Source organism: Prionailurus viverrinus, chromosome D4, assembly GCF_022837055.1.
Source record: "Prionailurus viverrinus isolate Anna chromosome D4, UM_Priviv_1.0, whole genome shotgun sequence".
NCBI classification, from domain to species: domain Eukaryota; kingdom Metazoa; phylum Chordata; class Mammalia; order Carnivora; family Felidae; genus Prionailurus; species Prionailurus viverrinus.
Window position 1 is genome coordinate 94,173,534 of NC_062573.1, and position 21,344 is coordinate 94,194,877.

The window sequence follows — 21,344 nt, forward strand, 5'->3', positions numbered from 1 at the left end:
AGCACAAATGCACCCAGCTCAGCCGTCTTTGCTGCAGTAGTTTCTCCGGGTCCGAGTCTCTGCGATGTGTCCTACTCGCCCACGCTGTATGGGCTCTGCCCGGACTCCGACAAGCAGGGGGCAGCCTAAGCGGGCCCTGGAAGGAAGGGTGAGGGGAGGCCCTGGCCAAGTGGGGATTGACCATTCCTTGCCAGTCCCAGGAGTAGCGGTCCCAGGAGTAGCAGTCCCTCAGGTGGGAACGGGGCGGGGGGTGGGGCAGCCATTGTCCCCGCCCCTGGGAAGGGCCTTCGGTGCTCCGAGGGGAATTCCTGTAGGAGGAGTCGAGCCCTCCCGCCTACCCACAAGGCTGCTGCCTGGAGTCCGCCTGTCTGTCCGCCAGTTGCCGGCACGGGTGGGCCGAGGCGGCCACGTCCGGGCTGGGGCAGATCCCGTGAAGACGGCATTCGTGGGCCCAGGAGCTGCCCGGAGCCAGCACGAGCGCTGGGGCCCAGGTGAAGTTGACTTTCCGGGGTGGGGCGAGGCTGCGGCAGTTTCGAGGTCTGGGCCAGGCCCTGCCCTCACCCAGAGGGCCGCACTGACCTTCACGGCCCCAACCACCCTCGTCACCACCCTGGGGACCCCACCCACCCATCCTGACCCCTGCCCTGGGGCCCCCACTCATGGCCCCCGTGACCTCAGCGCTGGGCTCCCCCGTCCACCTTCCACAGGCCCTGAACGCCTGGCCCCCCCGCACCCAGGGCTGGCAGATGAAGAGGTGGACGGCAGGGTTCTTGGGAATACCCAGGGTGCAGGGGCTGGAGACAGTGAACCCCTCCTGGGGGCCACAGCCACAGCCTGCCCCTGGGCTGGGAGAGCAAGGGAGGGTGAGGAGGGGGAGCCAGCGGGGGAACCGGGGCAGGAGGAATGCCCCATCTGCACAGAGCCCTACGGGCCCAGTGAGCACCGCCTGGCGCTGCTGAACTGTGGCCACGGCCTGTGTGTGGACTGCCTGCACCAGCTGCTGGTCGCGGCCCCCAGCGCCGACCTGGGCCGGGTCTGCTGCCCGCTCTGTCGCCAGAGGACACCCATGCTTGAGTGGGAGATCTGCCAGCTGCAGAAGGAGCTGCTGCAGGCGGACGGGCCCCAGGGCCCACGGCCCCCCACGCCCCCTGCACCTGCCCGCCGCGGCCCTGGGCCCTGGGCGTCCCTGGAGCACCGGTACCAGCTCCGCTTCCTGGCAGGACCCGTGGGCGGCCGGGGCTGCCTGCCTTTCCTACCCTGCCCGCCCTGCCTGGGTGCCCGGCTCTGGGCCTTGCGGGAACGGGGGCCCTGCTCCCGCCGCCTGGTGCTGCTGGGCCTGCTGGCCCTTGAGCTGCTGGGGCTGCTGCTCATTTTCACGCCGCTCATGCTGCTGGGGCTCCTCTTTATGCTGCTGGACCGCGCTGGCCACTAAGCAGGGCCCGGCACACCTGCCGCCCGTGCCACCAGGGCCGCCGAGGGGCCAGGAGGCCCGGGCTGGCCCTGAGGCCTGATGGCCAAGCTGAAAAACCCAAGACTGAGTGGGGCACTGGCCTTCAATCAAGAACCAGGTCTGGGGCCACGGCTACCCAGGAACCTGTGTTCAGCCTCCGACCGAGCCAGAGACTTCAAACTACCCTGCTGCCCAGACGCTACTGATGCCCAAGGGCGGTGCTGGAGGAGGTCTGCAACCAGGGCCCCCCAAGCACCCCCTCGATGGAAGGGTCCCAAACTGACACAGCCGTCTTCACCCCGTCTCCCTGCCCCACCCGGCCTGTCTGCAAGAGGGACACAGCGGACACGAAAGTGAACAGAGACGTCTGGTAGTGAGGTGACTCCTTGAAGAGAGTGGGGCCCTGGGTGCAGGTCCCCCCACCTGGTCACGTTCCAGATGAGGGCCAGTGTGTATTCCCTGAAGGACAGGGCACCAGAGGGGAGGGGCCCTTGCCGCGCAAGCTCAGGCCACAAATAGCTCCCTCACTGGCTGGGTCAGGACCCAAGGGGGCGGCCCGAGCGGCCAGGTGCCCGAACTGCAAGGAACAAGGGCCCCGCCAGGCCTTGGAGCTGGGGAGCACTGAGCTGAGGCCCAGTGTCCTGCAACCTCATGTCATTGAGCCCTTTATCTAAAGGACAAACACAGAACGACCTCGCGGGCTTGTGCCCAGCGCAAGGAATGGCTCTCAATAGACAGCAGCTCTCCTGAAACCACTGTTACTGTGTTCTTGCTGTCTCTACCCCTTCTTCGGCATCCGGGGACTCTCCCCAACCCTTCCCTCCTCCCCCCTCCACTGCAAAGGCTCTTCCCCAAATCCAGGTAGTGGAGTATGAGATAGAAGGCCCCCGAGTCCTCCTACCCCACCAGGATCTCAGCCAGTCTTGGTCTCAGTCCTGGCTCAGATTGGCCCAAAGGCCCTTCCCATTCAAGTTCAGAGGGTCTGGTGGGCACCAGGAGCCCGGTGCACTGAGGTGTCCCCCGTACAGCTGCCCCCACATCCAGGGGCCGGTGCAGAGGACGTGTCTGCCCTTTGCCCATTCTGCACCTCTGCCCATACCAGCACACACAGAAGGCTGGCTCTGCACAGACGTGCGGGGCATTCACGTGCACACACGCACATGCACATCCAGGCCCAGCCCTCCTGAGCGGCATGCCTGGCCCAGCCTGGTCCCTCCCTGGCAAGCAGAGCAGGCTGGCCCCAAGAGGCACTGGGCCTCCCTCTGGTGGCTCCAGGCTGGACCCTGTCTGGGCCACAGCCCTGGGCACAGGCCGCAAGAGCAGGCTTCAGTCCAGGGAACAAGGTGCAAACTTTGGCAAAGAGTTTTAATGGCAGAGTTGGTTGCAGCGGCAGTGCCACACGGGGAGGGGCCGGAAGCGGTGGTGGGTGAGGGGTCAACAGGCGACAGGGCAGGGCCGGATCCCTGAAGAAGCGGCGAGCAAGGACTGGCGGGCAGCGTCGAGCGGGCGGGTGCTACATGATGGAGCAGGCGGACAGCGGGTTCCGCACGTGGCAGGTGCACGCGGCCCCGCAGTACTGCCGGAAGGTCTGGTAGCAGCTGCCCTCCGGCTCGCCCCCCCACTGGCCCCCGGATGGGGCGGTCAGTGCCTCGGGTGGCAGGCGGCTCAAAATGGACGTGTTGACGGCTAGTGCGGCCAGGCCGTAGTCCGTGAAGAGCACAGTCTCCCGGCGGCAGGTGGGACAGGAGATGAACTTGTACTTGGGGCAGGACTCGTAGAGAATCTGCAGGCACTGCTCACACACGGAGTGCAGGCAGGACAGCACGCGGGGCCGCCGCTGGGTGACGTTGTACGTGTGCCCGCAGGTGGGGCACTCCAGGGGCTCACCTGAAGCCGGTGCCGCCGTGGCGGGGGGCCCCGAGGCGGCAGGGCCGGGCCGCACCACATACTGATTCACAATGACCTCGTCCGCTGGCGCCACGCGGGGGAAGCCTAGCTCCACACTGCCCTTTCGGGGCCGTCGTGGCAACGGAGGGGTGCGGGGCGCCCCATCCAAGGCGGGCATGTCCCCCCCACACGCCTGGTTGACGATGATCTCTGTGTCTGAGGGCCAGGCGCGTTTGGGTGCCAGAGCAGGGGTGGGCCTCGGTGCAGGTGGGAAGCAAGCGGCAGCCGCCTGCAGCTCGGGGAACTTCTCAGGGTGAACAATCTTCATGGCCTCCATCTTGAGGATGACATGGGGGCCCTTCAGGCAGGACATGAGGAGGCCTGGCCAGCCACTGCCCACCTCGGGCCCAGGGTCAGCCGGCATCCGGCTGTCTCCAATCAGATTGGGTGTTCGGGTGGGTGGGGGCGTTGGGTGAGGCCGGGGAGGAGGAGAGGGAGCAGCATCCTGGTCCTGCCAGGCCTGGTGGGGACCCCGGCCGCCCCGAGGACTCCTGGGGGCGGCCGGCGAGAACTGGGGGGGCAGGGCCCCCCCCAGTGGCCACAGTGGCTTCTCCGGTCCAGTCCTAGGAGGAGGAGGAGGAAGAGGTGGGGGAGGAGGAGGGAGGCGGGGGCAGGGGAGTACAGGAGGCTGCCCTGGGCTGCAGGTCTGGCCCAGGGGCTCACCCAGGGTCTCTGGCTGCTGAGGCTGGAGAGGGGGCGTGGGGGGGGCTCCCCCTGCAGCCGAGGTCAGCAGTCCCTGAGCAGGGACATCCGGGCAGGCAGGGGCTAGGTGGGCCCCATGGCTCCAGGACAAGGCTCCCAGGGAAGGCAGCTAGCCTGAGCCCAGGCTGCGGGAGGCCCCAGGCCGCGGGCTCGGCGGCGGCGGCGGCGGCGGCGGCGGCGGCGGGAGCAGAAGAGAGGCCTGGACCAGGCCCGAGCTGCAGGTGAGAGACAGCGTGAGGGCAGCGCCCGGGGCCCACCCTCACCCCGCACAAAAGACAGGGCTCCCGACCTCTGACCCTCACCCTCGCTGGACTTGGGACCCAGCCCCCTCCCCAGCCCCCGCCCCCAAGGCCCAACCCCTGCCCGGGTGGGAAGGGGAGGCGAGTCGCGACCCCGCGGCCGTCCCGCCCCGCCCCGCCCGAGCTCACCTGCCCCAGCCTGGCGTCCCCGGGCCGCGCGCGCCGCCGCCGCAGAGGTTGTCTCAAAGGCAGGCCCGGATGCGACGCCCGCGCCTCGGCCCGGCGGCTCCAGCGGCTCCGGCGGCGACCTCGGGCGATGGCGCGGCACGGCGGCTCCCAGGGGCGCGGGGCGCGGGGCGCGGGGCGCGGGGCTCCGGGCAGCGCGGCGCGGCGGCAGGTGCGTGCGGAGCGTGGCGCGCTCTGCGGCGGAGGCGCGGGGACCGCAGTGCGCGCGGCTCCCGCCCGCGCCCGCAGCGCCACCCCCCGTCTGGGGACCCGCGCGGGGTCCGCGGGGCGGGGCCAGTCTCTCAGCCGCCCCTCCATCGCCGCGGGCCTGGTGCCCGTTCCCGGGGTTGCCCTTCCCTGCGGGCCGCGTGTGAATCGGGACCCCCGCGACACCCCTTTCCAGTACTCCCACCCCAGTCCTGCTTGACCGACCCTGGGTCCTAGTCGAGTACCCCCACCCCCAATTCTAGAAGGCAAATCCTGCTTTTCGAAGCCGAGACCTCATAATGCCAGAGGGAAGAAGACAAGAGGAGCAGACTGGGGGGGGGGGGGGTCTCAGCAAAGCTGGTTCCCATAGCCCCCCCCCCCGGACTGCCATGTGTCCCCCCCCCCCAGAGAGTCAGCGTCACTGCTGTCCTTCCACTGTGCCCCCAGTAGGCATGCCTCTGGCTCACAAGTGTAACCAGGTTGTGCTCAACGCTGACAGGCTCAAAGAGGATGATGTGACCATGAGGCTGAGTAGGTGTGGGCAAGCAAGCTAGCAGAGGAGTGGATGGAGAGGGGGACAGTCGTTGGGAGAAGGGTCCGAGGACAGGACTCATGGACAGCTGGACAGGGTGAGGGGTATGCGGAAGGTCCGACAGACAGCTGGACAGGCCAGTGGGGCAACCCACGAGGACACGCACCCGCCCAGGGTGGGGTGGCCCTTTCCGGCATCCCATCAGGTCAGCACGTGCCCTGCTGTCATATTTGTGTGCTAACCTGACCCCACCCAGCATGGAGGCCCCATTCCTTTCTGTTTCCTCAAGCCGGGCTTCCCTGATTCCCTGGTGTCTACCCTCTCTCTGCCTGTGGGGAACCCTCAGGTGAGAGAAAGGACAGAGGACGTGTTGGCAACTACCGGGCGGGGGACCACAGCTGCCGGGGACCTGCACAGTGCCACCCCCTGACCTAGCCCAGCTACCACGTGGCAGGCTAGCACTCCAGTGACCAGCACTGGGCCCTGTGCCTGACCCTAGACAGTCTCAGCCTCTTCTGGCCACAGCCCCTCTGCTCTGTCCAGGCCGGACTGCACCTGGCTATGGGCCTTGCCCCGCTCCTTCAGAGAGGTCGCTGTTCCTGGTGACGAAGCCCACGCGGGCAAAACAGACTGGAGCAGCGTAGCTGTCCCATGGGGCCCGACTTTGCTGCTCTGTGTGACCTCAGGCTAGTGTCTGGGTCTCAGTTTCCAAAGCCATTTATGGAGAGAGGGTGTGGGAGGTGTGCAAGTGAGCAGGTGCCTGATGGGATGGGCAGCGAGAGCCTTATGGGCTCTGGTTAAGATGGACAACTGAGAGAGCCCCGGTCAGGGGAGGGCTAGGCGCCCAGCCTCGGCCTCCCTCCGGGGCTGCTCAGCTTCCCACCCGCCCGCTGGGCGAGCACCCAAGGAGGCACCAGCCACCAAGCCCCACCCCTTGCCCCGAGGCCCCGCCCCTGGAGTGAGGTCCCGCCCCCTCAGGCCCACCTCCCGAGCCCGCCCAAATCCGCGCCTCCGGAGCTCCGGCGGTCAGAGCTGAGCGGCCTAGGCCGTGTCCTGGACCGTCCGGAGCAAGCAGACCCCGAACCGGGTCTTTAGAGAAACCTTGGAACGCGGAGGCTTCTGGGGAATAAAGTTCCCACCGGCCATCCTAGGCCTGTTTCACGCATGCGCCAGCCTCCGCCTCGCAGCAAGGGGCGGAGTCTGTAGGGGCAGTGGGTGGGGCTTCTAGAGCCTGCGCAATGAGCATCTGTCGTACACCTGCGAAGTCCGAGGGGCTCGGGGCCCGCTTCCCTCCACACCCGGTGCCGCAAAGGTGGAATTCGTGTCCGGACCGGTCTGACTGGCCTCATGCAGGCCACCCCGGTCACGCTGGCTTCTGGGCCACCTCTGATTTGATCCCGCCCTTCCTGGGGGTTCCGTTGGGCACCAAAGACTGGGGGCGCAGGTCCTTGACCCACCCTACTGCCCTAATCGCTCCGAGGGGTGAGGATCACCAGTGCCAGGCCCAGACCCAAGTACTCACATCCATTGTCATCCCGTCACACACAGACAGACACACCCACACACGCACACACACACACGGCGACCCTGTGTGGCAGGTGCTACCTGCCAACTTACAGATGAAAGTGGGAGACCCTGGTGGGGTGGGGAGCTGGTGGTGGTCCCTGAGCGCGCCAAGAGAAGCTGCATTTTCAGAAAGGAGCTACAAACAACACTTGCGAATGAAGCCCCTGTCGTCGCCAATTGTAAGGTCAGTTTTAGCAAAGGTGTGTAAATAAAACATTTTTTATCAGTTAGAAACCTATAAACCTCAGAGCAGTTTGTGCTCTCAGACATCTTAGCCTCTGTCTGCCAGGCAGAGGCTGTTGGTTGAAGTGAGGACCTCTGCCCTCTGCCTCAAAACAGGGGCCCTGAGGTAGGCGAGTGATGGCTGGGGTTCCCCAGCCCACCGCAGGCCTGGGAGCTGAGGCTGACTTCAGGCTCACCTCCTGCCCTCCTTCCTGGCGAGCTGCAGGTCCTGGGAGGGATGACGACGTGCCTCAGATGCATGGAGGCTGAGTCACCCAGGCTGGCCGTGCCCCTCGGAGCCCAGGCTGGGCCACCACCCACCTGAGAAGGAAGGGTGGGTGGCTGCTGTGCTGGGAGAGCTGGGGCCTCCTGGGATCTTGGGAACCCCATCTTTGAGCTCCGCCCCACGGCCCCGCCCCTCCCCAGGAGGGAAAAGGCAGCTGCCAGTTGCTTGCCTCACAGGCACTGGGACCCGGCCCACAGGACGAGAGGGGACACCGCTGCCATCAGCACTGCAGGTGGGTCCTGGGCTGAGGGGCTTCCCTGCACTGGGGCTCGGCCACGGGGACGGCACAGCTGCATCTCCCAGCCTCCCCACCCCATCCCCCACTGCCACGCAAGGAGGGCAGCTGGGAGACCTCGGCCCTCACACCCAGCTCACTCCCATGCGCACCCACACGACACATAAGCCTTGTACACCCTGGTGTCTCCACAGCCAGGCCCTTTGCGGGTTGGGCACCCTCTTGGGCTGCAGCTCTGCCCCTCCGCTGAGCTGATTCTGTCTCTTCTGCCTGCCCCCGCCAGGCTGGGCCATGGACCCACATGAGATGGTCGTCAAGAACCCGTATGCTCATGTCAGCATCCCTCGGGCTCACCTGCGGCCTGATCTGGGGCAGCGGCTGGAGACGGCTCCTCCTTCCTTGGGGTCCCAGCCGCTGCCTGTGGGATCCTGCACCTCGGAGCCCACCGGGCTCCTGCAGCCCTCCGAGGAGGCTCCAGGGAGCAAGGGGGCCAAGGGGACCACCCCGGTCCAGGGCCAGCAGAGCTGGCAGCAGCCCTGCAATCCCTACAGCGGTGGGCAGCGCCCAGCAGGACTGACCTACGCTGGCCTGCCACCCATCGGGCGCGGGGATGACATCGCCCACCACTGCTGCTGCTGTCCCTGCTGTTCCTGCTGCCACTGCCCTCGCTTCTGCCGCTGCCACAGCTGCTGCTGTGTCATCTCCTAGCCCAGCCCCTGCCGGGCCGAGGGGCCTCGCGCAGGACCCCAACATGGCTCAGGCAGCCACAGCGGTGCCCACATGTTTGGGGCAGCCACTGGACCATTGTCGTGGGAGGTGGCCACTTTCCATCCTGGATGGGAGTATCTACCCGCCACAGAGGCCAACAGCCCAGCTCCAGCCCCTTGAAACAGAGCCCTGGGCACTGGCTGTAATGGCAGCCCTGGGGACACCCTTGACCACCTCCCTCAGGGCCCGCAGCCCCGGCAATAAATCAGAGTGACCTTTGTTCTGCTGACTCTTCTCTGCTGCTGCCCCCTTGAAGTGGGTCCCGGGCTGGACACAACCACCGGCCTCAAGCCTCTGTGGTACATTCAGGGGCTGTCCCACCCAGAGGCTGGACAGGAGGGGTGGGAGTGTGTCCCCTGCCCTGGCCCAGACTGGCCTGGGTTCAAGCTGTCTTGTGTTCCTTAGGGCTGAGGCCGAGCCTGAGAGGTCAGCCAGTGGGTCAGACGATAGGAGGATGTGGTGTTTGGAGCCAGGGGGGTGGAGCCCTAAGAAAGGCCTCCAGGAGGAGGGTCACGTTGGCGGGACTGCGCGGGTGGGGCCAGCACTGGCAAGTTTCTCGGAGCGGGGGCCCAGGCAGCCAGGACCGAGCCCTGCCCACCCGTGAGTCACGGCCCTACCTCGGCCGGGGTGTTTTTCTGGTTCCCCGTGAAATGTCCCCTTCCTGCACATCTGTTGTGTGGCACCCAAGCCATGCTGCTCATCTGGTGTCCAGCCTCCAGGGCCTGGGCCTCCTGGACGAGGTGAGCAGAAAAGGAACTGGCCAGTGAGGCCCCTCGGAGAATGTGTCTCCCCTCTGTCTGAGCAGGGTGATGTGCCTGCCTGGGGTGGGGGTGGGGGGACGAGTGGAGAGCTGAGCTGCTTAGCTTAGCACTGTCCTCACCTCACTGCCGAGGGGAGGCTGGGATGCCAGGGCAAGGAGCGAGTGGTAGGGCCGGCGCTGGGCACTCTGTGCTTTCCAAGGCCAGGCAGGGCCAGCCGGAGGAGGAAGCCGAGCTGGCCTTGCTGGATGGACGGGTCCCGACCCAGGGTGACTGGCCACAGGGCAAGACCCGTCTCTGGGTGTGGGTGGATATGTCATTGGCCTGACTGTGCAGGGGCTCCGGTGTGCCAGTTTCCTGGCCCCTGCCCCATGGCCTGCCTCTGCCAGAGGATGACTCCACCCAGGCCGGCCCCGGAAACCTGTCCAACCAGACAGAGAGGCTGCGGACTGCCAGGGTGGTAGGAGTAAGGAGGAGCCCCTCTGGCTCTGACTTCCTCCCAGCTGAGTAGTGAGGTTGCCGAGGGTCCTGACCCCATCCGGACCATTCTTGACACACCCCGTTCTGCTGTGCCCACAGTCATGGTCACTGGGCTGGCCTGGGGGCTATGGCCAGGCAGATGCTGGGGGCGGGGGGGGGGCGGGCTGTAGCCTGTAATGGGGTCGACCAGGGCTAGCCACAGTGCCCTGCACCTCAGGGAGGTTCTGGGTGGTCCGTGTGTGTGTGTGTGGGGGGGGGTCTCCACACCTGTGCTTGAGCACCCCCTTGGGACCTCGTGGGGCTGGCCACTGCCGTATGATGGGGACGGAGGGGACAGACCAGGTGGGAGGAAGGTGCTGGGACAAATCAACTTGGACACACACACTATGATTGAGCTTTGGGGGAGCAGGACCCCTCGGGGCTTGGAGCCCGTGAGGGTTGTAGCAGGTTACCTGGAAGAGGCGGTGTTCGAGCTGGGAGCTGAAGGATGGAGACACGCAGGTCAAGGCCGGAGAGCTTTCCTGGTGTGAGGTTGGGGGAGCATTAAGAGGAGGGTGGGAGAGGGTCTGGGCGGCCGGGGGGGGGACAAGGACCATGGTGAGCTGTGAAGCCGGGCCTGGGTGGGGGCCTAGTGGAGCTGGGTCCAGGCGTGGAGGGGTGTGGGGGGGGTGAGGGCAGACTGGGGGGGCACCTTATCTCCTGCTGAGTTGGTGGTGCCTGGTGGATCCAGTTGCAAGCGCTTTGTGGCTGAAAGGAGAGCCCACTGCCTGCCTCCCTGCTGCCTCGCCTGTGCTCGGCCAGTAATGCGAGCCCCAGCGAGGGAGCCGCAGGGCGGCCTGGGTCCCCCCCCTCAAGCCCCGGACATCCTCTGGACAGAGCTGCCCATGAGAGCGGATGCAGGTAAGAGAGGCCTGGGGCTCAAGCAGGCTGGGGTGCGGGGCGGTGTGGAGCTGGGCAGGAGGGCCCAAACAGGGGGACAGGATGCTGCCCGGTCGGCAGCCGCAGGAGCCCGGCCTGGGCCCAGGCCCCGGCGTCTGGGGCTCCACTGGCCACCACCCACCCTCTCAGGTCTGCAGAGGCCCAGGCCAACCCCCCACCCCCGGGGTCGGGGCCCAAACGGTGCCAGACGACGGCAGAGGCAGGCAGGGTGGGCTGCAGCGCCCCTGCTCGCCTCCCCCAGGATGCTGCAGCCAGAGAGCTCCCGGGTCTCCGAGGAGGGGACTGCCACTGGGTCCCGGCGCGGTGACTGCATCATCTGCTACTCAGCCTACGACCTGGCCGGGCACCTGCCGCGCCGCCTCTACTGCGGCCACACCTTCTGCCAGGCGTGCGTGCGGCGGCTGGACACGGTGGCCCACGAGCAGCGCTGGGTCCCCTGCCCGCAGTGCCGCCAGAGCACACCCACGCCCCGTGGAGGGGTGGCCATGCTGGACCTCGACCTGGCCGCCTTCCTGGCTGTCAGGGCTGAGCGGGAGCCGCCTCGCATGGAGCCCCAGCGTCCCGCGCCCCCCAAAGGCAGCACCGCTGTCACTCAGCAGCCAGCCAGGCTCCGCCCCACCTTGGGCACCCAGCCCCACTTCCCCCAGCCCAGACGCTGCTGCAGCTGCGGCCTCTGCTGGGACACCCTGGACAGTCCCCAGGTCTGAGTTCCAGCGGCTGCCACCGCCCGCCGAGGACCCGCTGTCCACGGCATGCTTGTCATGGAACCTCCGACTGCCGCGCAACCAGCCCGGAACGGCCTGGGGCCCCACACGGACACCCCCAGACCGCAGCCTAAGTGTGGGGGCTGTGCCCATGGTACCGTGAGGCTTTGAGAAGCCGGTTACCTCTTTCCTGTCTTGGCCAGGATTCCAGGGCTTCAGGCCAGCCTGACTGTGTGCGTGGTGAGGGCTGCTGCGCTCAGAGTCTCCTGCAAGCCCAACCCAGGCCTGGACTCAGCTCAGAGGACGCCTCCACGGGTCTCTGGCTAAAAAAGTCCCACAGGTGGGAACCAGAGCAGAGAGCCGCCTCCTTCAGCCCTGTCTTGCAAAGCATCCCTGTGAAGTTCATTTATTCAACAAAGCTCACTGAGCACCCACTACGTGTTGGGCACTGTTCCGGCAGGGTCCCCTGCAGGCACAAAGTCCCTGCTGTGACAGATGTCCAAGGAGCGGGCCCCGGGGCGCGGCTGGCTTTAGGCCCAGAGAGGCTGGGGGCCTGCCCGAGATTGCACAGCTCAGTAGGACCACTCCCACACTAGGCCTTTTCCTGGCCTTCAGCTTCCGCTTCCGTCTACCTCATAATGGCCACCACACAGACCCTTCAGAGGGGCCAGAGAAGGTTCTGGAGGCTGTGGACACAGACATTCCCTCAAGTCAGGCTGCAGCATCCCCATCCCCATCCCGAAAGGAGCTGTCACACTGTCACACTGCCTCTGGGAGGAACTGCTGGGCCTGCCCCGGGCAGTGGGTGCAGGACAGGGAGGGACAAGAAAATTTGCTGAGAAGACACTCAGAAACCTCCTCCTTCTCTGGGGCAAAGTCCCCCAGGGCACACAGCGATTGGTGGGCAGCAACTATACCAGGGCACCGTGGCCCAAGGGGGACGGGAAGGAGCATGCCCCAGCAGGGGCAGCAGGAAGGGGACTGACCCCGAGAGGCACCCACAAGCCACGGCGCCAGTCAGGACTCTCCGGGGGGAGGGAGCAGGATGGGCTGAGTCTTCCGGTCCAGGTGGCACAGGCAGTGGGCTGGGCAGCACTGCGGCCTGGGGAACGGGCCCTGCCCCCCCCCCCCAAACTTGCAGATGGAGGCACAGTGCCCTCCACCATTACTGCCCGCCACTGAGGCTGGGCCCGCTGGGAGCACTGCTGGGCCCAGCCCCGCCCTGAACTTGGGTCTGAACTGGAAGACTTCAGGGGCTGGGGCCCTCCCCACCCACCCACCCGGTGGGTGCAAAGCGCCTCCCTCCCACTCTTCTGATGGGGTAGGGACCACCATAGTAAGGTCTGCAGAGCTCAGGGAAGACTTCTCAAGGGGCCTCCAGGCCAACCAGCCAGAGTGCCAGCATCCTGCCCTTGCCCTGCCCTTCCCCGCCCTACCCAGGGCAGGCGGCACACAGCGTCTGGTCGTGCCACACAGGGGTCTACTTACGCTAGTCCTGCACTCAGAGCCTGTGCCCAGCCCTGCAATACCCCTGGCCTGGCTCAGGGCCCATCCAGGGAGGAAGCCCACTCGAAGAGGGCTGGGCTGGGGGCCCAGAGCACCTGCCACAGGGCAGCAGTGCAACGTGGACAAGGCAGGCACCTGGGGCTGTGACAGGTACCCCTCGGGAGCCTCAACTCCTGGGTAAACATTAATGGGGCTCAGTACACAGCAGGTCATGTGTGCGCCCAGCAGATCTTTGACCGGCAGCTGCTCCCGCCCTGTGTTTCCTCCCCGCAGGTGCCCCCTCACTACCCTCACAGGTAGGAGCTTCCAGAACCAGGTGGGGGCCCAGGGACATGGAGACAAGGGCTGGTGACCTCCCGGCCCAGGGCTCAGGCCCCACCCTGAGCCTCCTGAGCTGAGGACAAGAGACAGGAGGGAGGGTGACAGAAAGCTCTCCAGTACCTGGACCCTGGGGCCTGGGAGGGAGATGGGGTAGACGGCTAGACGGGGGATCCAGACCCAGAGGGCTGAAGAGAGGAGCCTTGAGGCGAGGTGGGGGCACCCAAGCCCCTTGCCCTGCCCCCATCACTGGGGGTGGGGCCCTTATCAAGCAGAGACGTCACGGTCTGGTATCAAATGCCAAAGTCTAAGCTGGGACCATCTGCAGTGTCCCTGATGACACCTGATAGGAGAGGTCCCTGGGTTCCCGGCTCCTAGCCACTTCCGGCACCCGGCACCCTGTGCCCTGGGCCACCCACCAGGTCTTCTTCCAGCCAGGACCAGCGAGGGAGCCAGGGAGCCAGGGTCCCCTCGACTCTGCCCCCGAAACGGGACTGGGCTCTCCTGACAGCTGCCTGAGGTCACTATAGCCATCCCCCATAGATGGACGAAGCAGGAAGTGGGCAAGGCGGGTGTGGGGGGGAGGGGAGGGAAGACAGATCTCAGGTTAGAGGACCCCAGGACCTGGCGGGGCAGGGGGAGGCTATGTATCTGACCTGCTTTCCCCGCCCCCAGCAGATCCAGGCCTGGGCCTGGTCTATCCCTGCCAGAAATCCATGCCGAATTCCCTCACGGGTGGCCAGGTCCCCCCCCTTACTCTGGACACAGTTGGCCTGGTGGACCGGAGCCTGGGAAATGCAGGTACCAAGAGCCCCAAGGGACCAGGCCTCCGCCTGCCTCTCTGCCTATCCACTTAGCCCCTGACCCATTGCTCTGTGCAAGTGGGGAGGGGGCTCCTGCCTATCTCCTGAAGAGCCCATGGGGACTCATGACAATTCCAGTCAGGGCCAGACAAGCTGGAGGCCCCCTTTCCTCTCTCTTACCCCAAGTCCCTATGCCACAGTCCCCTTCACCCTCTGGCCCCCCACCTGGGGTGTCCTTGGCCCTACTTCACCTTGGCTCCTGCAGGGACCTCCGGTTCTGCCCCAGTCTTGGAAGAGGGGAAAATGGACCCCTGGGCCCTCCCTCAGCTGAAGGACACTGGCCAGTCCTGGAAAGGTAGGTCTTGAGGTGTCGGGTAACAGGCCAAAAGGGGCTCTGACCCCCCCAGGGTCTGAGCGTGGAGAGGGTCCTTAAGGAGAGAGCGCAGGGAGGAGATTTGCCTCAGCAGGCCGTATAGAAACCTACTATGCAGACCACCGCCCCAGGGATCCTTGTCCCTCAGTTCAGCTGCCTGCCCTGTCTGGAGATGAGAGCCACCCTGACCCAGCCTGCCCCTCCTCCTGCCGGCCAGTAGGCTTCTGGGAGGTCCCAGGAGTAGTCTGCTTGGCCATCCTGCCAAGGAACAGAGAGGGGACCCAGACCCTGCCTTGGGGGACAAGGAGGCAGACCCAGGCCCTGCCCTGTGAAGAGACAAGGAAGGGGGGCCCTGGCCCTGCTCTGGAGGGAGACAGGAGGAAGTGGCCTGGGAGGCATCATGGGCAGGGCAGGGCTGGGCGGGGGCTGGCACCAGGGACAGCCCTGTCCTGTGTTCTTAGAGCTCAGCGTGGCCGGCAGGGTGCTCCGGGTGGCCACTGGCTTCCTCAAGGCCTGTGGACTCCTGGGCAGCCTCTACCTCTTCATCTGCTCCCTGGACATCCTCAGCTCCGCCTTCCAGCTGCTGAGCAGTGAGTGACGGGGGTGAGGTGGGGGGGGGGGTGGGGGGCAGTGTGCGGGCGGCCTGTCGTGCACAGCTTCAGGGCGCCGCTCTCTGGACACAGGCAAGGTGACTGGAGACATCTTTAAGGAAAACGTGGTGCTGTCCAACCCCGTGGCTGGACTGGTCATCGGCGTGCTGGTCACAGTTCTCGTCCAGAGCTCCAGCACGTCTTCCTCCATTGTGGTCAGCATGGTGGCCTCCAAATGTGAGTGCACCCCCTCTCCTCCCGGGACGGTGGTGGCTGGGCAGGGTACGGGAGGTTGATGCAGCACCCCCACAGTGCTGACCGTCCAGGCGTGTGTGCCCATCATCATGGGTGTCAACGTGGGCACGTCCATCACCAGCACCCTGGTCTCAATGGCACAGTCAGGGGACCGAGATGAGTTTCGGAGGTGAGTTGGGAGCTGGGGAGGGCCGGGGGCCGCAAGCCAGGCCACCGCTGAGGCCACCGACCATCCCCCGCTCAACGCGGCAGGGCCTTTGGCGGCTCAGCTGTTCACGGCATCTTCAACTGGCTCACGGTGCTGATCTTGCTGCCACTGGAGAGCGCCATAGCCCTGCTGGAGAGGCTCAGCGCCCTGACTCTGGGCGCCACCAGCCTGCAGCCTGGGGGGCATGCGCCCGACATCCTCAAGGTGCTAACGCAGCCTCTCACACACCTCATTGTGCAGGTGAGGAAAGTGCTGCCCTCGGGCGGCCCCTCGGGCCGGGGAATGTGGGGAGTGGGGGGGGGGGGGGAGCCCCAGCCTCCGTCCTGGGCCCTGCACTGGGTGGGGGGAACAGAGGGCAGAACGAGCCGGGCTGTGGGCATGAGTCCAGGCGAGCGGGTCCAGTACCCGGTCACAACGCCTCTCTCCCCCAGCTGGACACCGATGCGATTGCAAGCAGTGCCACGGGCAACGCCACCAACAGCAGCCTCATTAAGCAATGGTGCGGCACCAGGGAGGTGATGGTGAGGTGCCTCTGACCCCTGATCTCTGACCTGCCGAATTACTCGGTCCCGCCGGCTCTGAGCCGGTCCTGAGCCTGCCCTGCCTCGCCTCCCCAGACCTCGGGGAACAGCAGCGACTGTGGAGCGGCGGCCTCCGGCCCCTGCCCTGAGAGGAACGGAACGGTTGCGGTGGAGCTGCTGCCCTGTGAGGCCCCGCCCCCGCCCCCTCCGGCCCCGCCCCCCGCCCCCCGCCCCCCGCGTGGTTCACCAACCCCGCCCTGCCCCCAGGCCACCACCTGTTTGTGGGGACCACGCTCACGGACCTGGCCGTGGGCTTCATCCTGCTGGCTGCCTCCCTGCTCCTGCTCTGCACCTGCCTCGTCCTCATCGTCAAACTGCTTAACTCTGTGCTGCGCGGCCGCATCGCCCAGGCCGTGAGGAAGGTCATTAATGCCGGTGCGGCCCGGAATGGGGGCATGGGGGTGGGGGCGGGGCCGGCGGCCGGGCGGGGGGTGACCCCGTTCCCCCCACCCTGCAGACTTCCCCTTCCCCTTCAGCTGGCTCAGCGGCTACCTGGCCATCCTGGTGGGCGCCGGCCTGACCTTCGTGCTCCAGAGCAGCAGTGTCTTCACGGCGGCCGTTGTGCCGCTCATGGGTGAGTGCAGCGGGCGGGCCCTGGGCCCTGGGCCAGGGGCGAGGGCTCAGGCCCGGCGGTGACCTCCCCCCACCCTCACCCCCCCCTCCCCCCCCCCCCGTTCCCCCAGGGGTCGGGGTGATCAGCCTGGAGCGCGCATACCCCCTCTTCCTGGGCTCCAACATCGGCACGACCACCACAGCCCTGCTGGCCGCCCTGGCCAGTCCGGCGGACATGCTGCTCAGCGCCCTCCAGGTACCACCCTCGCCCCCCTCCCCGGCCCCCTCGGAATCCAGGCCTGGGGCTTCCCCCTCGGACTCAGCTCCCTCCTGTCCAACCCTGCGGCCAGGCTGGCCACGGCCCAAGCTCTCCTGGGACCCATCTCCAGCTGCTGGGTCGGACCCACAGCCCCACCTCCTCAAACCCTAGGGATCCTGTGGACGCCCCTCCGAGCCCCAGCCCCGATCTTGCTCCCCTGGGCCCACGTCATTTCAAGGATCATGTGGTCTTGGGTGCCTTCTCTTCCTTTCTGGCAGCCCCTGCCCAGCCTCCCTCGAGGAATCCCCGTGCTCCACTCCCAACCCTGTGCTGCTGGCTGTGCTCCTTCAAGGCATCCTGGTCCTGGGGGGCCTTAAGCCCCTCTACCGCACCTCGTCTGGGATGCACCCCCCTCCCCTACCATCTAAACCCGACAACATGCCCTCTTTCTGCCAAAACCCCGCCTCACCTGTGCCAGGTGCTCCAAGTTGTTGCTGCACACGACCGCAATTCTGCCTCCAGGATGCCTCCCTCTAGTCCCCTAGCTCTGTGCCCCACACCCAGTCACATTTAGTCCTGCCGACTCCATCTCTAAGTCAGCCCTTCTTTGGCCCACTGCCCTGGCTCGAGTTTCCGTCCACCACTGGCTCTGCCCCAATGCCCAGACAGGCGCAGCTCCTGAAAGCCCAGATAGATCTTCTGCCCACCAGGACATGAGCCCCAGCCCTCCCCACCATCCACCTGCATTTTTACCTCTGCTCTGTCCACTCGGATGCTCTCGGTGCAGGGCCCTGGTCCACCCCCTCCAGGAAGCCCTCCAGACTGCACCTTTCACACCGACTCCTCAAGTCCAGCAGCCCCTGGAGGGGACTATGTTCCCTGCATGTGTGGCCCTGCACCTCCTCCCCACAGGAGCCAGGCCAGAGCCCAGGGGAGGGCCAGATCCATGTGGTCATTGGTGGCGTAGTCACCACCCTGGGATGCTGGACTGGGCTCCCTAAGTGTGTGGGGGGGGGAGAGGAGGCGAACCTGAGGAGTGCACCCACACCTGGCCGGAATCTGTCCCCCTGGGTGGCCCTTCCGGGCCAACAAGTGGACCTCTATCGGGCTCTGGATTTAGTACCCTTTAGGTTGGGGGTGGGGAGGAGGAGGAGCAGGTGTCCTGGGTAGCCTAGGGGGACCTGTGTGCCAGGCCCAGGCTCCCAGCCCCTGCCTGCCCCCGGACCTCTAGGTTGCCCTCATCCACTTCTTTTTCAATCTGGCTGGCATCCTGCTGTGGTACGTGGTGCCTGTCCTGCGGCTGCCCATCCCGCTGGCCAAACGCTTCGGGGACGTGACCGCCAAATACCGCTGGGTGGCCATCGCCTATCTGCTGCTCAGCTTCCTGCTGCTGCCGCTGGCCGCCTTCGGGCTCTCCCTGGCAGGGAGCACAGTGCTGGCTGCAGTCGGAGGACCCCTGGTGGGGCTGGTACTCCTCGTCATCCTGGTCAACGTCCTGCAGCGGCACCGGCCAGCCTGGCTGCCACGCCGTCTGCGGTCCTGGGCCTGGCTCCCGCTCTGGCTCCACTCTCTGGAGCCCTGGGACCGCCTGGTGGGCCGCTGCTGCCCCTGCAGGGTCTGCAGCCCCCCTCCGGCCGCTGCCAAGGAGGCCCACTGCTACGAGAACCCTGAGGTCCTGGCCTCCCAGCAGCTGTGAAGGGTGGGCACCCCCACTTCGTGGACTTCTGGGTGCCCTGGGGGATCCTAGTAGCAGGAGACTTCCGAGTCACCTAGCTTGGCTTCCTTCCAAATAAACAAGGCTATAAACCAGGTGTGAGTGGTCTTCACTCCCCCGCCTGGGGACGGCCCCTGAGCTGGCTCCCGGGGGACGTGGAGGTGGACAAGCGCCAGCTGTCCCCCAGCCGACACTCGGGACCCACTGCAAGTCCATGTGGGTGTGGGCACGCAGCTGGCCCCCGAACCCCAGGCCGTAACCGTTTCTCTCCTGAGCCTCCAGGGAAAGAAAGGGCCAAGCGGCTGCCACTCTGGAGGTGGAGACATCCCTCAGCAAGAACCTGTGCTCTGAGGAGGCTGGACGTGTCCAGGGCCCTTCCCCATGGGTGCAGGGGAGAGGAACAGCCGTCTCCCATTCCCCCCCCCCCCCCCCCGCCCGCAGAGGACGTGGCCTGGGAGCCAGGCGTGGGCAACCTCTCCGAGGGCCAGCCCCATGGGTCCCGCAGACGCACAGGGAGCGAGGAGGGCAGTGTGAGGACCAGGAGGCCCCAGGCTGCCCCTGTCCGTCTCTCTCAGATGGGTGGGGTGCAGGGCAGTGTCCGGGTGAGACACAGGGCTGTCTTGGGTCCAGCAGAGCAGGCACTCAGCACCCCCCAGGAAGCAGGTCCTGCCCCTAGAGCCACCTGCACCTGGAGCCCATGCCTCCCCAAGCCCCTCGGCTGTGAGGTGGGCGAAGTTCAGGTGAGGGGGTGAGGCTGAGCGATGTCCACCCACCTGAGGGTGCACCCCCCACCCGGGCTCCGGCTTGCCCCTGCCCCTCCCTGCGGCAGGGGCGTGGCCCACTTCCACCCTGTAAGGCTTGTCAGCCTGCCAGCCAGTAAGCTGACTCCAGGGAGTCAGGGCCTCCCTGCTCCCATCCCAGGGCTTCCTACAGCACCTCTCTCACCTCCCCACCCCCGCCCAAAACAACGAAAGCTTCTTAGGTAGAATTACATCTGTCGCCCTGAACTCACGCACCGAGGGGCACATGCCCACCTCCATCAGAAGTGGAGATGACCCTGGGCAGGGGCCTGGGTTGCCTAATTCTTAGTATGCTGCTGTGGTCGTCACCTCCTCCTTGTCCAGGGAATGCTGCCCGCTGGGGGACGCACCTCTTTCCCAGGCCCTCTGGGTCTGCCTACCGGGACCCAGCGTGGGAAGAGGTCTGAATGGCCAGGAAGAGGAGGCCTGAGGAGTCCCGGGTCACTTCTTGCCCTTGGTCCCGCCTTTCCACTCCCCCTCAGAACTCCCAGCCCTCCCCATGTCCTCTCAGCTCTCGGTCCCCTCACTCCCCATGTCCCCTGCCCCCCCACCCAAGATCCCAGGGCTCCTAAGCCTGAGGTTCACTGCCCACTGAGGCAGGTAGCTACTTGTTCTGGGGCTCATGGGATCAAGACCCCCGCAGCAGGCTCATCCACGACAGCTTGGTTCCCTCCGATTTCAGTGACCTCAAGAAGCTCCTGGTGGTGGACATCAGCCTCAAGGTTCCTCTGATGAAAGTTCCCAGAGGTGGGGCTGGGCCTGGCTAGTTCCCTGGGGAGATTGGGGGTGGGGGTGGTGGTGGAAGCTTTCTGTCCCCACTGTGGGGACACAGAGAGAAGGGAAGAAAGTACCCCATGCATCCCTCCTTCCGGGGCGGGTGAGGCCGCCCACAAAGGCTGACTGCAGGTCCTTTGAGGCCGTGAAGGACTGTCTGCCTGCTGCCCCTGCCTGGCGGTAACGCACCCTCCCGCTGGGACCATGGCCACGAGTAAACAGAGCCTTCGTTTGTGGATGCCTCCAACAGCTGCAGGCTGGGGCGGGAGGGGCAGGCGCCCAGCACTCCCACGGCCCCTGCCCAGGCTTCCCAGCACGTCTGGCCCTCTCTGTCCTGCATGGCTTCCGGCCACAGACCCCCACGGCGCCCAGGCCCCCGGGGCTGGCCCTGCTGCCCCATTAAGGCCCATCTCTGCACACTGTGGCAGGAACTGCTTTGGCTCAGGGTGGGGATCTGCAGGGCCTCCGCCAGCCAGCCCAGTGCAGCAGCAGCCACCTTGGTTCTTGGGCTCAAGCCTGAGAGCCACAGGGAGACTCGTGCTGTCTTGTTCCCAGTGTCCATCTCACGGGGACAATGGGAAGGGCGAGGTGGACAAGCTGGTGTCTCAGAGCTCGGAGGCTCACACCGGGGCAGAAACACAGCCTCTGTTCCATCACCCATATGAAGCGGAGGTGCCACACTGAACTGTGGGCACGGGCCTTTTCCAGAAAGTGGGGATGTCAGGCCATACACCCTGGGGGAGGGCGATGAGAAGAGAAGGCTTTGACAGACATCTCAAAGAGCAACCTCCCCAGGGCTTTGTACCACCCGCTGGCTCGGGGGGGGGGGGGGGGGGACCTCTGAGCTTCTCTCTTTCTCACCCGATTTGCGGGTTTATGACTGCCACAGAGCCGGGCCTTGCCGACTGCTGCTTGGGCAGCTGAGTTACTTTGCAGGGCACTGTGAGGAAACCGGGATGCCAGGCAGTGACTTCGTGCACAGCACCTGCTGGGGGGAGGGAGACCCGTGAGCAACAGAAGCTAGGTCCACCTTCCCCGCAGGTGTGTGGGGGAGGGGGCTGGTTCCCCAGGCCCCGCTGGGACTGACTGCTGACTCACCCTCCAGGCCAGGACCGCAATCCGGAGGAGCCCAGCTGCAGACCGCTCTCCAGGGGATGAAAATGCTAACCTCTGTGCCAGCATGCTGCTTGTCTCAACAATTTCATCCACAGTTCAGTTTCGGACGTCGCATTCCATAGTATGTTAAGGTCGCACGTATGCCATAGTAACGCGGTAGCGCATACCGTAGGGTGTTATGCAAAGAGAGTGCGTTCTCCTTACAGAACATAACCAGGTATTGCCCCCCAACACC

General features: G+C 66.0%; 4 protein-coding genes across 12 annotated transcripts; 3 read left to right on the forward strand and 1 right to left on the reverse strand.

Annotated features, from left to right (window-relative positions):
* Positions 1 to 88: 88 nt before the first annotated feature.
* Positions 89 to 2,828, forward strand: LOC125149906 (elastin). The gene has a single exon (XM_047829041.1). The coding sequence runs from the start codon at positions 89 to 91 to the stop codon at positions 1,430 to 1,432; it is 1,344 nt and encodes a 447-aa protein (XP_047684997.1). The 3' UTR covers positions 1,433 to 2,828.
* Positions 2,799 to 4,023, reverse strand: RNF208 (ring finger protein 208). Its single transcript, XM_047829121.1, has one exon. It carries the CDS (start codon positions 3,759 to 3,761, stop codon positions 2,964 to 2,966), a length of 798 nt encoding a protein of 265 aa, XP_047685077.1. The 5' UTR covers positions 3,762 to 4,023; the 3' UTR covers positions 2,799 to 2,963.
* A 156-nt stretch (positions 4,024 to 4,179) lies between these two features.
* CYSRT1 (cysteine rich tail 1) lies at positions 4,180 to 8,598 on the forward strand. 2 transcript variants are annotated; one of them, XM_047829123.1, is made up of 3 exons: positions 4,180 to 4,320; positions 7,317 to 7,608; positions 7,895 to 8,598. In XM_047829123.1, the coding sequence occupies exon 3, from the start codon at positions 7,903 to 7,905 to the stop codon at positions 8,317 to 8,319; it is 417 nt and encodes a 138-aa protein (XP_047685079.1). In that variant the 5' UTR covers positions 4,180 to 4,320; positions 7,317 to 7,608; positions 7,895 to 7,902; the 3' UTR covers positions 8,320 to 8,598. The 2 variants fall into 2 exon arrangements, with proteins under 2 accessions (XP_047685079.1, XP_047685078.1); XM_047829122.1 differs by having other exon boundaries at positions 4,197 to 4,320; positions 6,901 to 7,608.
* A 304-nt stretch (positions 8,599 to 8,902) lies between these two features.
* SLC34A3 (solute carrier family 34 member 3) lies at positions 8,903 to 18,514 on the forward strand. Of its 8 annotated transcripts, none has more exons than XM_047829110.1 (14): positions 8,943 to 9,119; positions 10,348 to 10,517; positions 13,760 to 13,885; positions 14,153 to 14,242; positions 14,722 to 14,850; positions 14,944 to 15,087; positions 15,163 to 15,274; positions 15,358 to 15,553; positions 15,745 to 15,834; positions 15,931 to 16,018; positions 16,102 to 16,269; positions 16,352 to 16,468; positions 16,578 to 16,702; positions 16,984 to 18,078. In XM_047829110.1, the coding sequence occupies exons 1-14, from the start codon at positions 9,070 to 9,072 to the stop codon at positions 17,080 to 17,082; spliced, it is 1,704 nt and encodes a 567-aa protein (XP_047685066.1). In that variant the 5' UTR covers positions 8,943 to 9,069; the 3' UTR covers positions 17,083 to 18,078. The 8 variants fall into 8 exon arrangements, with proteins under 8 accessions (XP_047685067.1, XP_047685066.1, XP_047685061.1 ...); XM_047829105.1 differs by having other exon boundaries at positions 8,945 to 9,119; positions 17,937 to 18,514; XM_047829106.1 differs by having other exon boundaries at positions 8,945 to 9,119; positions 13,763 to 13,885; positions 17,937 to 18,514.
* Positions 18,515 to 21,344: the final 2,830 nt, after the last annotated feature.